General features: G+C 40.7%; 1 protein-coding gene across 1 annotated transcript; it reads left to right on the top strand.

Annotated features, from left to right (window-relative positions):
* Positions 1-4641: 4641 nt before the first annotated feature.
* Positions 4642-11207, top strand: NOPCHAP1 (NOP protein chaperone 1). The gene is made up of 4 exons (XM_028121633.2): positions 4642-4789; positions 6454-6540; positions 8295-8431; positions 10155-11207. The coding sequence occupies exons 1-4, from the start codon at positions 4675-4677 to the stop codon at positions 10368-10370; spliced, it is 555 nt and encodes a 184-aa protein (XP_027977434.1). The 5' UTR covers positions 4642-4674; the 3' UTR covers positions 10371-11207.
* The last annotated feature ends 2923 nt before the right edge of the window (positions 11208-14130 follow it).

The raw sequence follows: 14130 nt of genomic DNA on the forward strand, positions 1-14130 counted from the left end.
TAGCTAGAGTTTGTCTATTTTCCTGACTTTTTAAATGCTTAGCTTTGAGGGCTTCCTCTTGATGCAAGGATTGCTTGGTAGCATGTTTTTACAGTTTTAGGTGGAAGAGACTTTTAAAAATGTCATTATTTTCTAGTTATATTGAATTGAGTGTGATCACAGAAGGCCATTTATATCATTTACATTTTTAGAATGCATTGAAATTTTCTTTGCAGACTCTGATATGTCAATTTTGTGAAATTTCCATGTGATTTAGAAGGTTTAATTTGTATTATTAGGATTCAGTCCCCTCTTTTTTTTTTAAAGATTTTATTTATTTATTCATGAGAGACAGAGAGAGAGAGAGAGAGAGGCAGAGGGAAAAGCAGGCTTCCCGTGGAGCAGGGAGCCCAATGGGGGGCTCGATTCCAGGACCCTGGGATCATGACCTGAGCTGAAGGCAGACGCTTAACCATCTGAGCCACCCAGGTGCCCAGGATTCAGCCCCCTCTTATTTTGATATTGTGTTTCTACTATGAATAGTATTGTAATTAGCTGGTCACCTCCTCTTTCTCTTTCCTCCTTTATCCCTTATATCTAAAGTGTTATCTTTTGGCTGGCTCAGTCAGTAGAGCATGTGACTCTTAATCTCAGGGTTGTGGGTTTGAGCCCCAAGTTGGGTTGCAGAGTACTTAAAAATAAAAAAATAAAAATCTAAAATAAATAAATAAAAAATATTATCTTTTATTCCCAACTTTCAAAAAGCAAGATTTTCTCTTCATTTATCATCTCTGCTTTCTTCCCACTTTTGATATTTATATTATATCCATATTATCATATCTATAAAAATACATACTATTGTTACCCTTATTCTCACCTTTCTATCCTGAATTCTACTGTAAAATGCTCACTACCAAAACTGAAATTGAATTTGTCCGATCATTTTCTGAACCTTGTTCTCTAGTAGATACCTCAAGAAGGCTGGGAGCAATATTTCCTATGTCCTTAACATGTTCATAACTGTCTACATCTTTAAAACTTTTATACTTGAAAAGCAGTTAATGTCTTCGGTCCATTTCTTGACTGGATTATTTGTTTTGGGGGTTTAATAAATTCTTTATAGATCTCGGATACTAGCCCTTTATTTGATAAGACATTTGCAAATATCTCCTCCCATTCTGTAGGTTGTCTTTTGATTTTGTTGACTGTTTCCTTTGCTGTGCAAAAGGTTTTTATCTTGGTGAAGTCCCAATTCATTTTTGCTTTTGTTTCCCTTGCCTTTGGAGACGTGTTTAGCAAGAAGTTGCTGTGGCTGAGGTCACAGAGGTTTCTGCCTGTGTTCTCCTTGAGGATTTTGATGGATTCCTGTCTCACATTTAGGTCTTTCATCCATTTTGAGTTTATCTTTGTGTATGGTGTAAGAAAACGGTCCAGTTTCATTCTTCTGCATGTGGCTGTCCATTTTTCCCAACACCATTTGTTGAAGAGATGTCAACAAAACTAAAAACCTTATCTAGGTTATCAAAAACAAACTAAAAATCAATAATAGAAAGATATCTGGAAAATCTCCAAATATTTGGAAATTAAACCATTCAGTTCTAAATAACCCATGAGTCAAATAAAAAATACAAAAGAAGTTATAAAATATTTTGAGCTGAATTAAAATAAACACAGAAAATATCAAAATGTATGCAATGTAGCTGGTGCAGTACAAGGAGGGAAATTTATAGCATTAAGTGCCTATATGTGAAAAGATATAAGGTCTCATTTATCTAAGCTTCCACATTAACTAGAAAAAAAGGAGCAAATTAAACTCAAAGCAAACAGAAGAAAAAAATAAGAGTAGAAATCAATAAAATAAAAAATAAACACAGTATAAAAAATCAATAAAACCAAGCTGATTATTTGCAAAAATCAATAAAATTGATAAGCCTCTATCCAAACTAATCAGAAAATAACTGGAGAAGACACAGATTATTAATATCAGAAATGAAAGAGGAGCATTACCACAGATTCTATAGACATCAGATGGATAAGGGAAATATTCTAAGCAATTATGCCAATACATTTTCTAATTTAGATGAAATGGACAGATTCCATGAAAAACACAAACTACTATGATGTCAGTTCTTGTTTTTGACAAATGTACCATGGTATGTACAATAGTAACAAAGGATGGAAACTGGGTAAAAGACATAGAAGAACTCTCTGTGTTATCTTTGAGAATTTTTCATAAAATTAAAATTATTGCAAAATAAAGAATTTATTTTAAAAGTAATTCAAGAAAATTATTCTAAAATGTGTGGGAATTTGAATATACATATCAAAAGACTGTATCATTTACCTAGAAGAATCAGCCCAGACTAGTCACTACCAAAACATACTCTGGTAAAACTCTTGGACTCTAAATATAAGAAAAAGACCATCCAGAGTATTTTGGAAAAAAACCCAGTAAGTCATGAGGAAAGAAAATAAGATTGGCATTTGACATTCTGATAGAAAGATTTTTGCGAAAATGCAATTAAATAGCATATTTAAGATACTCAAAGAAAGAAAATTTAAGCTAAGGACTTAGCTTAACTGCTTTTCTTTCTTTTTTTTAAACTCATTTTATTTAAATTAAGTTAGTTAACATACAGTGTATCATTAGTTTCAGATGTAGAGTTCAGGGATTCATCAGGTGCTTATAACACCCAATGCTCATTTCATCAGGTGCCCTCCTCAATGCCCATCACTCAGTTGCCCCATCCCCCTAACCCACCTCCCCTCCAGCAACCCTCAGTTTGTTTTCTATAGTCAGGAGTCTCTTATGGTTTGTCTCCTCTTTGATTTCGTCTTATTTTTCCTTCCCTTCCCTTGTGATCCTCTGTTTTGTTTCTCAAATTCCACATATGAGTGCAACTATATGATAATTGTCTTTCTCTGATTGACTTATTTCACCCAGCATAATACCCTCCAGTTCCAACCATGTCAATGTTACTGGTAAGATTTCATCCTTTTTGATGGCTGAGTAATATTCCATTGTGTATATGTAAATATATCCGTATATATATATATATCCATATCTTTATCCATTTATCTGTTGTTAGACATCTGGGCTCTTTCCATAGTTTGGCTATTGTGGACATTGCTGCTATAGACATGGGGATGCAGGTGCCCCTTTCGATCACAACATTTGTGTCCTTTGGGTAAATACCTGGTAGTGCAATTGCTGGATCATAGGGTAGCTCTATTTTAAACTTCTTGAGGAACTTCCATACTGTTTTTTTTTTTTAAAGATTTTATTTATTTATTTGACAGAGAGAGACAGCAAGAGAGGGAACACAAGCAGGGGGAGTGGGAGAGGGAGAAGCAGGCTTCCCGCCGAGCAGGGAGCCCCTCCTCTGTGCTATTCTTCTCGTATGTATTTTACTTCTACATTTGTTATAAACCCTATAATATTTTTAAAAAATCTAAACAATCTATTATTTTTAAAAGATTAAAAGTGAGGAAAACTATGTTTTACATTTATTTTCACATTTTATAAAACTGCTTTTCTGGTTAACAACATCATTTCTAGGAGGGAGACTAAATTCTGCCAGTGCATCTTCTACTCTACCTTGGCTAGATATGAGTGTCTTAATTTCTAAGTTATTATTGCAAATAGTTCCATTAGTTTTGCACCTATGTGGTGCTTCTGATCTAGTCAACAATACAGAACAGAGATTTGAGGACATTTCTTTGCTTTTTCTTTAAATTTTTTTATTTTTATGTTAATCACCATACATTACATCATTAGTTTTTGATGTAGTGTTCCATGATTCATTGTTTCTGTATAACACCCAGTGCTCCACGCAGAACGTGCCCTCCTTAATACCCATCACCAGGCTAACCCATCCCCCCACCCCCCCAGGACATTTCTAAAGGCTCAATCCTGTTGTACAGGGGTGATCCATCAATCAATGAAATAATTCACAATTATTCATTTGTTCAACTTTTCTCTGTTCATTCATTAGTCAAACACGGATTAATCATTAACGATGTGCCTGACTCCAAGAGAGGCACGGGCAATATAAAGAAAAAAAGCTGCTGTCCCTTCCCTGAAGGATCTCTAGACAGAGCAGGTTTTAAATAGAAAGAGAGTGAAATCAGCCTTTAAAATGCATTAATCAGTGTCTTCCTCCTCAGTGCCTACTGTCATTTCTCCCATAATTCTTTGTGCCCTACTTTTTATAACTTGGTTGTAATACAATGGTAAGTCGTTATTATGATAACAATAAGGAAGGTTGCTAAATGGATACAGTTTCAGCTTTGCAAGGTGAAAAAATTCTAGAGCTCTGGTACATAACTTCTGAACTGTACACTTAAAAATGGTTAAGATGGTAGATTTTAGGTTCTTTGTTTTTTTTTACCGCAACCTGAAAATAAAAAGTAAGGAGGAAGGCAGCCCCAGGGTGAGCTGTTGTCCGGACTGTTTGGCTAAAACTGAGTTTTGCCAGCTCTTTGATCCCGCCGCGGGACCCCAAGAGTCCCAATCTTCCTTTTCCCACCACAGGAACGGCCTCGGGGATCCGCCAGGTGTCGCCATGGCCGCGGCCGCCCGCGCCCCGCCCACCGCCAAGTTTCGTCCAATCGCGGTCGTGGCCACGCCCCCTGACCGAACCTCTTTCCGGCATCCGGGCCTGGGTGGGCTGGCTCTCAAGCCTAACGAGGGGCATGGAGGTCCGCGGCGAGCCTCAGTCCGGCGCGAGCTCTTCGTCTTCCCGCCGGGACTCCTCGGGGGTCTCGGTGTCCAACGAGCTGCTGACAGCCGGGAGCGGCGGCCGCGGAGGTGACGGGCGGGTGGTGGGGGCGTGGGGTGTGCACGTGCGGCAGGGGGCGTGTGGCCGGGACAGCGGTGGGGGCCGGCCGGTGGCTCCCCGTCCAGGCCCCGCACCCGCGAGGGGACGCCCAGGCGTGGCCGCGGGGCTTCTGCGAGACCGCCGCGGCGGGGGTGGGGTTCGGGGGCCTCGGGGCTGGCACCCGGCCTCGGGCCCCGGGATGGTTGTATTCCGCGCGATAGTGGGCGCCCACTCCGCGGAGTGCAGCAGCAGGACCCCTCCCCTGAGGGCAGGGCCTGGGAGGGCTTTAGGTGGGCTCTCCGCGTCCCGGCAGCGGGCTGGTGGGGGGAGCAGGTCACTATTATGGATTAACCCCCGGCCCTTCCATGCTCACAAAACCACCCGTTAGTGCCTTGCTTCTCTCTTGTAGAGGGACACTTGGATCTAGGAAATCCACATAGGATTTCAGACACCATAGTAGGGAGTTAAAAAGCATGGATTTGAATCCCAACTGCACGATTGATTAGTTGTGGAACTACAGGAGACTTGTTTACATTCTCAAAGCTCCAGTTTTCACATTTGGAAAATGGAGGTAGTAGTACCTGTTGATTTTTTTTTTTTTTTTTTTGAGAGCAAGGAGAATGCGCCTAAGTGCTTGGGCATATTCGCGGTGAATCTTAGCTTGAAGACGTTCTGTGAGAACCCAGAGCATCCCGAAGAGTTATAATAATAGCCAAAGCTTATGTAGTGCTTACTGTGACCCAGGATTTAATTAACTCATTTAATCCTCACAAAAACCCTGTACATAAGGTTCTATTTTATAGGTGAGGAAACTGAGTCACAGTGTATCATAGATAAGTAACTTGCTGGAGATCATCTGGCTGAAAAGTGACAAAATTGGGATTCGAACACAATCAGTCTGATTGGATTCTTTATGCTAATCCATTTGCTAGACCTAAAGTAGTAATCAAAGAATATTTGTTGAGATCTGCTTTGGGGGGTGAATAGGGTTTTTGTATTTGAGTGAAAAGGTTTTCCAGGCATTGGAAACAGGGTGATCAAAGCCTTGAGTTTTGAAAGACAAGTCCCGTCCTCTGAGCTCTGATGGGCTGAAGAGTTTGTTGATTTGAAGAGTACTGATGGGGCTGAAAAGGTGCATGGGGTTGGGGGGTTGCGGGGGTACAGACAAAAGTTCTCCAAAGGGCTCATTTGTCCAGGTTGGACATCTTTAATGAAGGTCCACTAACTAGGCAGGTGTGCTTTAAAGATAAACAAACAAGTACTCCAAGAGGTTAAGTAATTTGCCCAATATAATGCAGCTAGTAACCTTTCTGGCTTCACTTAACCATCATTGTACTCTTTGCTGCTTCCTCTGTCCCTTTGTTGCAGAAACTCATTTGTCACTGATGGATTTCTGATCCACAAAGGGTGCCCGTTAGTTTGCACTTACTCCTCAGCATCGGTGACACATACAGATGTATGAGACAGGCCTAAGGAAGGGGAGGCGGGTGGGCATAAAGAAGTAAAATGTTGTCATGGAACTTGGGGAGCCTCCTTTTCTAAAAATGTCTTGGGGAATGTGGAATGTTCGAGACTTGAGAGCGGTCCTGGAAAGTTTGCTGACGGGCCCCCGTTTCTTTATGCTATAGTAAATTAAGTGTGTGTTTGCTTTCAGGTATATGGGACAGGTTACTCATCAACCCCAAGCCTAACTGCAGAAAAAATTCCGCTCTTCAAACAGTGAGGATAGAGAGGAGTCCTTGTAAGTATCTTTACCTCTCTTTCTCCATTCCCCTTCTCTCTCAAGAACCTTCTCTGATATTAAATTTTGCCCAGTTAAGCAGTAGAGAGCCACAGTGAACCCCGGTCCAGCCAGAGCTGTTCATTGTCCACCCCCCACCCCCCGGGACTGCTCGGGGGTTTGAGTGTCTTAGAAGCTGCTGACAGTGTTTTGCATCTGTGGACTTCCATCTGAGTCTGTTTTATATCTTTCATTTCTTTCCTCATTGTGATAGCCATTGTGTGGGGCTTTGTATTCTAGGATCTCAGTGCATCCTTCCAGCAGTCCTATTTTACAATGAAAGGCCATTTCTTGATCTTTACCACCTTTTTCTTTTCTTCTATACTCTGGACAGTTCAGTCATGTATTGTGTAGCTGTATCAGTGACTTAACAAGTCTTGAGAACTCATTATGTGCACAGTTATGTGCTGGGCCTTTTTTGAGAGCTAAAGAAATTAGACATACCTTGTTTATTGATTCCCCTGTACTTAGCGTAGTATAGTTATCATTTCTGTTTTCACAGATGAGTAAATTGAGGTTTCAAATGGTTCAATTAAATGTATTATTTAGGACACCTGTGGTTGCAAATGACTAAACTCCAGCTCCAATTGCCTTAAGCCAAAAAATAAATTACGTTGGCCAACTTTATTGGAGGGGGGGAACCCAGTGATTTCAGGTACATCTGCATCCAGGTGCTTGGTGTCCTAGGGGTCTACTGCTCTGTATCTCTCAGCTCTGCTTTCCTAGGTGTTGGCTAAATCTAGAGCAGGCTCTTCCTTACCTGTGGCAAGTTGGCCAGTTAATCAGCAGCTCAACCAGTCATTTACTCACTCAGAAGGAAGGGATCGCTTTCTCACAGTTCCAGCCAGAGTCCCAGGGTGATCTCTGATTGGCCTGACTAGATCACAGTATCACTGAATATGCCACCGAACCAAATCATGTTGACCAAGGTTGTGGAACATACAGGCATGAAAAGGGCAAGGCACAAGAGTGACTAAGAGTGACAGAGCTTAAAAGGAAAGCCAGGGTTATGTTACCAGAAAAAAGGGGAACAGATGTTGGGCAGGTAAAAACCACCACTACTTAGTTAACTTGCCCAAGGTAATTCAGGGAGTAAGAGGTGGAACTGGGGTTCTATTAATAACCTTGTCAGCCTGACCCCAAAGCCTCAGAGCCTGAGGCATCTTAACTATTAAGTCATACTTTCTCCTTAATTAGTTACTATTGGTTGAATGCCAGCCATCTAGGGATGTACAATTCTGGGGATATATGAAAACACAAATAGGAGCGCCTGGGTGGCTTAGTCTTTAAGCGTCTGCCTTCAGCTCGGGTCATGATCTCAGGGTCCTGGGATCGAGCCCTGCATCGGGCTCCCTGCTCCGTGGGAAGCCTGCTTCTCCCTCTCCCACTCCCCCTGCTTGTGTTCCCTCTCTCTCTGTGTCTCTCTCTGTCAAATAAATAAATAAAATCTTAAAAAAAAAACCCACAAATAAACATTGAGAAATATTCACTAACTTATGTAGTCCTGCTTTAAAGATTCAGAAGAGGATGGGGTTTTTTTTAAAATGGAAGAAATTTGAAAGATTTTTTTATTACAACTTTTGTTACTATTGAATTTGTATTTGAATTTGTGACTGTTGAAATCAGAAGTGTTTACAGTAAATTCTGGATTTTAAAAGTTGAAGTTTGGCCAAAGACTAACATAAATATTGATAAACTGTATTTTCTCTCCTTAGTATTGGACCAAGTACAGACCTTTCTCCCACAGATGGCTCAGGCAAATGAAAAGCTAAGAAAAGAAATGGCAGCCGCACCACCTGGTCGTTTCAATATTGAAGATATTGATGGGGCTCTTGGAAAAGTTATACAAATGGTAATGATGGTTTGTTTTCATTTCATAAATTAAAATTACCTGTATGCCTCATCATCTATAAGGGAGAGGACTTTACCGTTTTAATTCAAGTGATATTTTCCTTCTTGCGGAGTCAGCTCATGTTTCCAATATTGCATGGGAACTTGTTCATTTTATGATTAGGGATCTTACAGCTCAGTAAGCTTCCCTGAGTGGAGTTTAGGAATTTAGAAATAGAGAAGAGGAGGGCTTTTTCAAGTCAAATATTACATTTGTTTTCTTGAAGCATTAATTTACTATGTGTCCCAAGTGGATTGTGCTTTCCTGAAAGAAGGCCTGAAAGAAGTAATCATAACCTCATTGAAAATGTAAAAATGAATGATGCATTTAACAGACCGATAACCTAAGCCACATGGGAGATCTCCAGCCGGCCTCAGATCTTCTTTCTATACCAGAGTTCCCTTTATAACACTCGGGTCTGGACAGAGCTGACATTGTTGATAGTAGTATCTCATTCATCGGCAGCTCTGGTCAGCTCTACCTCCAGAACATGTCCCAGATCCAGCCACTCTGCACGATGTCCCCTGCTACCACCCTTGGTTCACGTCATCGTGGTCTCTCCTGTGGACTCTTGCAATGATTTCTCCACAGGTTCCCCTGCTTCTGCCTTTTCTTTCCCAGCATCTGTTCTTCCCACTAGGTGTGGCCCACGTTCCCCTCACAGTTCTGATGAATTCAGAGTCCCTCGAGGGTCCGTGTGATCCTGCCTCCAGCTCTCCATCTGACTTACCTCCCACCACACCCCTTCTTTCCTGCACTCCCATTCAGTCTCCTTGCTTCAGGTTTTCCCCCTCTTTGTACGAGGCTCTTCGGAGATTTCTGCATCCTCACTCCCTCCGTCCCTCATCGGTTGTCATCCCAACAAGAGGCCTTCCCCGATGGCCCTATTAGAAGCTTTTCCTATCCTGCTTTCCTTTTCTTCTTTTCACTGCCCTACGCTATGCTTTATCTGTAGTTGTTCATTGTCTTTCTTTCCCAACTAGAACGAGGTCAGCACGTATTTTGTGTATGGGGCCGGCTAGTAGATACTTCAGGTTTGTGGACCATGCTGTCTCTGCGTGACTGCTCCTTTCTGCTGTGTTAGCCTGATAGCAGCTGTAGATGATGTGTATCAATAGGCAGGTTATATCAACTTATTTATGGACACTGAAATTTGAATATCATATAATTCTCATGTTTCATGAAATACTATCCTTTTGATTTTTTTCTTCTACCACTTAAAAATTAAAAACAAAAAAACAAAAAAACAAACATTCTTAGCTCACGAGCTAAACAAAAACAGGTAGTGGACTGGGTTTGGCCTGCAAGCTGTAAGTTGCCAATCCCTCTCCAAAACATCAGTTCCAGAAAGGCAAAGATTTTGTTGCTGTTCTTGTGGAGTCTCTAGGACCTAGCGTGGTGCCTGGCTCATGTTAGTATTTGTTGATATTTGTTGGATGCATGTTGTTCAACGTGTTCAGGATATATAGCATCGGGTTGTGGGGAACTTTTTATACTTGTAGTGCCTGTAAATCATCATGGTGGACTATGGCAACTGAAAGAAAAAAAGTACCACATTGTACTAAAAACATTTCTTGTCCTATGTGCTTCAATATTTGTGCTTAATGTTGGTTCTTCCCGAGGTGGTTATTACAACTTTCTAGGGAACTGCCCTGAAATAAATCTCATGTGGTGCTTTTGGCAGGATGTGGCCTTGTTTGAGATGAATCAATCCGATTCAAAGGAGGACAGTTCAGAAGAGAGTTCGCAAGACAGCTCGGAGGACAGCTCAGAATCTGAGGGGGAAGAAGACGGCACGTCTTCTGAAGTCACCATAGATAACATTAAGCTTCCTCATTCGGAAGGTGGAAAAGGCAAGATCGAGGTTTTGGACAGTCCTGCCAGTAAAAAAAAGAAATAGTAAAATAAATGATCTCAGAAACAGGTGATACATGCCTGCTAGTTCTGCAGAAAACGAATATGGCTTGCTGGTGGTTTTGCACTTCAGGTATCTGTCGTGCTTTTATGAATTATTAGATGCATTTTGTTTCTCAGAGAAACAAAAGCGACCTTTTAAAGAGCTGGAATAGGTCACATTTGGGGATCTAAGAGCAGACTGTCTTTGATCTCATGCTGAAGAGATTCACTCAGAAAGCTTAACTTTTTATGTATGGTGCCGAGTGAATTTGTTGGCATCTTTTTTCTTCCTCATAGACTTGAGAAATAGCAAACTTATTTTAAAGTAAAAATACAAATCATTTGTTTTAAATTTATTCTCTTGAATAAAACACTCCGGGTTGTTTTTTTAGGTCATTATAAAGTAAAATTTATTTGTTAGCATCACAGTGGGTTCAATGGGGGAGAATTTTTTTAAGAGAAAGAAATTTTTTATAAAGAATTACTTATATTCAGCTGTCCTCAGGCATATCTACTCTCATTAAAAAAAAAAAAAGTCCTTTCCAGCGTGAGCTGGAAATCTGGCACTCTCTGGTTTCATCACTGCTGGGGACTCTGCAGCCACTCTGCATATAGAATTTACTGGTTGGAAAATTCATGGTTTTTTTGTTTTTGTTTGTCCTTTTTTTCCAGGAGGCAGATTTCTTTGTTTCAGCTATTAAAACTATTCTACACTGTTGCCCACAGTTTAAAACCTATCACATGTAGAAAATAAGGGACATCACAGAAAAAATAGGGTGTGGTACAAAAAGAGTGTAACCACTGGTTTTCCCTTTCAAAGTAAAAATGATCCTGTGCTCAAGTCGCCTTTTTGCCTCATTCTTGACCTTATTAAATTTGTTTCAGATCTCATCTGCCAAGGGACTGGCTTTGCTCAGGGTATAGGCCTGAGAATTTAAAAGATCATCTCCAAGTGGGTTGAGCTGACGGAATTTGTCCCTTAATATTTTAGGGCTCTCTTTTAACTCTTTTTTCCCCACTCCTCACATTAGCTCAAGACACCTTATAAATACACTGAAGATAATCCTCAAGGTTCTTTCTGGTATTTCCCATTGGGAATTGGAACCAGCTCTTCTGGGCTGTGCTTCACTAAATGTACGAGGAAATGAACAGATCTTGAAGTGAGACTCCTCAGTTGAAACGCTTATTGTGCTATGTTTAGTAGCACCAAATGTAACTGTGATGAATTATCAGTGTAGATAGTTAAAGGTCGCCTCCTACCAGCTAATATCTTTTGCTACATTGGGGGAAGAGTTGCATTTGTCTGGTTCACTACTTAGCATGGCGGATAGTACTGAGTAGGCACTGGATAATGTTATTAAACGACTTAATGGCTATTTGAGGGTATAATAGGAAATGTCAAGCCATGGTAGACTGCTCCAGGCAGGGGATATGAAGGTGTAACTTCACAGGAAATACACATCCCATTGGAAATACGCCGAGTGATCAGCAAGAGGCCAGTCTAGAAATACATACTAGTGTGTAGAATTTTAATAGTTCCCTCCTGCCATGGCTATCTCGTGTACTACAGAGAGCCTCCCTGTAGAGTAAAGGAAGTCAACTAAATTCAGGTCCTCTAGAGATTCTTAGGACATGCTAGAGAAAAGAAAAACATGATAATTTAGGATAAGGATGTCATTTTTAAGTAAGCGTAAAATGGATGAATTATTTAGCGTACAAGGTCCGAACTGGCTATTTCAAACAAGGTTAGATCTTAGCCTCATACCATGTGCTAAGATGAATTTTGTGTGGATTAAAGATTGAAATATAAAGAAATAAAATTATAAGCATTTCATTCTAAAATATGGGTGAACATCTAATAGTGAAATTGGGAAAAAGTTTTTTTTTTCTTTTTTCAGGAGGCAGGAGTCAAAGTTTGTTGTTTTTTTTTTTTAAGCAGAATGGCAAAGTCTGAAATCACAAAGGAAAAGAGCAGAAAACTCATCTGCATAAACATTAAAAAACTAGTGCATAGTTTTATGAAAAGAAATTTTAAAGGCAAGGGACAAATTGGGAAAAATATTTGCAACAGAAGACTGTCAATATATAAAGGGCTCTTACAAATTAGAAAAAAAACTAGTATCTTAATAACGAATAGGCCATAGACATAAAGAATTCACAGGAAAAAAATGTTTAACCTCATGTATCAAAAAAAAAAAACAAAAAAATACTGCAGATGAAACCAAGATTGTGTTCTTGACTCAGCAAATTGGCAGATGAAACCACAGCCCGTACTTACTGAGCCCTTCCTGTGTCACCCACCGTGTAAGTGTCTCACATTTGAGTTATCACCACTCAGTCATATATACAGATTTATTGAGTTGCACATTTTACATTTGTGCACTTCGCTGTAGGCATGTTATACCTTAATTAGAAAGCTGTTTTGTTTGTCAGCAGTTGGCCCTTCAGGCTGCTGGAAAGTGAATCACCATTGTCCTTTGGTTAGTCTGACCCGTGCTTTCTCTGCTTGGTGTTGGGGTGTGAGACCTGGCAGCCCCTTGGTCAGCGGTTCTGTTCCTGCTAAGAGCATGCTCGTGGGGGTCCCGTCCTTTTGTGGCTCTGTGACACTTATAAATCCAAAAATGTGGTGTAATGTCTGAAGCAAAAATTTCATTCTGAATGAGTCTCCTGTCCATTCCCACAATATTTTAATTGTGCTTTAAATACGGTACTTATAAAAAAAAAAACAAAAAAACACCTGCCTTACAAAGTAGCTTGTATTATTGTACCTGCATCCCCTAGTCTGGTAGGAAAGGCAAGGGGAGAGGCTAAGTCTTATTTTCACTTGTATTTCCCTCAGTGCCTAGCAGACGGCCTTTCACTTGGTTGAAATGTACAATAAATGTTCATGAAACTACTCTTTTTCTCTTTATATCGGTAAAGTAATTCATTTTAAACGTCATTGGTTCTCGATCCAATATAAACAAGATGGGGTGATTATGATTGGTAGACTTAGCCAAAAAGCTGAATGCTGGGATCTTTGTGGTTGACTCCCCACCCCGCCGCCCAGTCATGGGAAACCCCTGCCAGTGACTTGAGTGGGAATGAGCACATGACACAGACTTTCCCAGTGAGGCATAAGCAAAGTCTCGTCAGTAGACTCTGGGAAAGGAAAGGATTTTTCATCCCTAAAAAGGAGGCACATCAAGAGGTGGTTCCTTTCTTCTTTTAGAAGAAAGAGTTAAATATTTTATGACTTGATAGGATTCCCAGGAGTCCTGTCTAGTGGCCATAAATGGAGCCAACTCTTGAGTCTGCACCTCAAGGGACAGCAAAGTAAAGCAGGGGGCACCATGAAGTCACTGCATTAAATAACTCTGCAGATGGAATCACTAGACTTTGTTTTGTGATACATTAAGTGTCCTAACTGCTTAAAACAAACAAACAAACAAAAAAAGCCACCACCTTATGAGATAATTCTGCTTATATCCACTTCACAGGTGAGCTGCTAAGTACCTTTCCTAAGGCCTCACAATAGTAAGTGGTGGAGCCCGGTGTCGCTGAGCTGGCCACCCCCAGCCACTGTGGGCCCCCCAGTTGCTCTGCCAGCAGCACGGACCCCAAAGCTGTCTGGACCAGACCTCGGCCTGGCCACCTATCTCCATTTCCCCACCTGCACAGTGGGGGTAACAGTCTCCCTTGTGGGGTGTTGGTAAGAAATGAATGAGTTGAAACACAGCACGTGGTTAGAACAGTGCTCAGTAAATGTGAGGTATTATGATGCT

This window comes from Eumetopias jubatus, unplaced genomic scaffold (genome assembly GCF_037043125.1).
Source record: "Eumetopias jubatus isolate StellerSeaLion01/CBP00866 unplaced genomic scaffold, mEumJub1_p1.0 scaffold_8, whole genome shotgun sequence".
Classification (NCBI taxonomy): domain Eukaryota; kingdom Metazoa; phylum Chordata; class Mammalia; order Carnivora; family Otariidae; genus Eumetopias; species Eumetopias jubatus.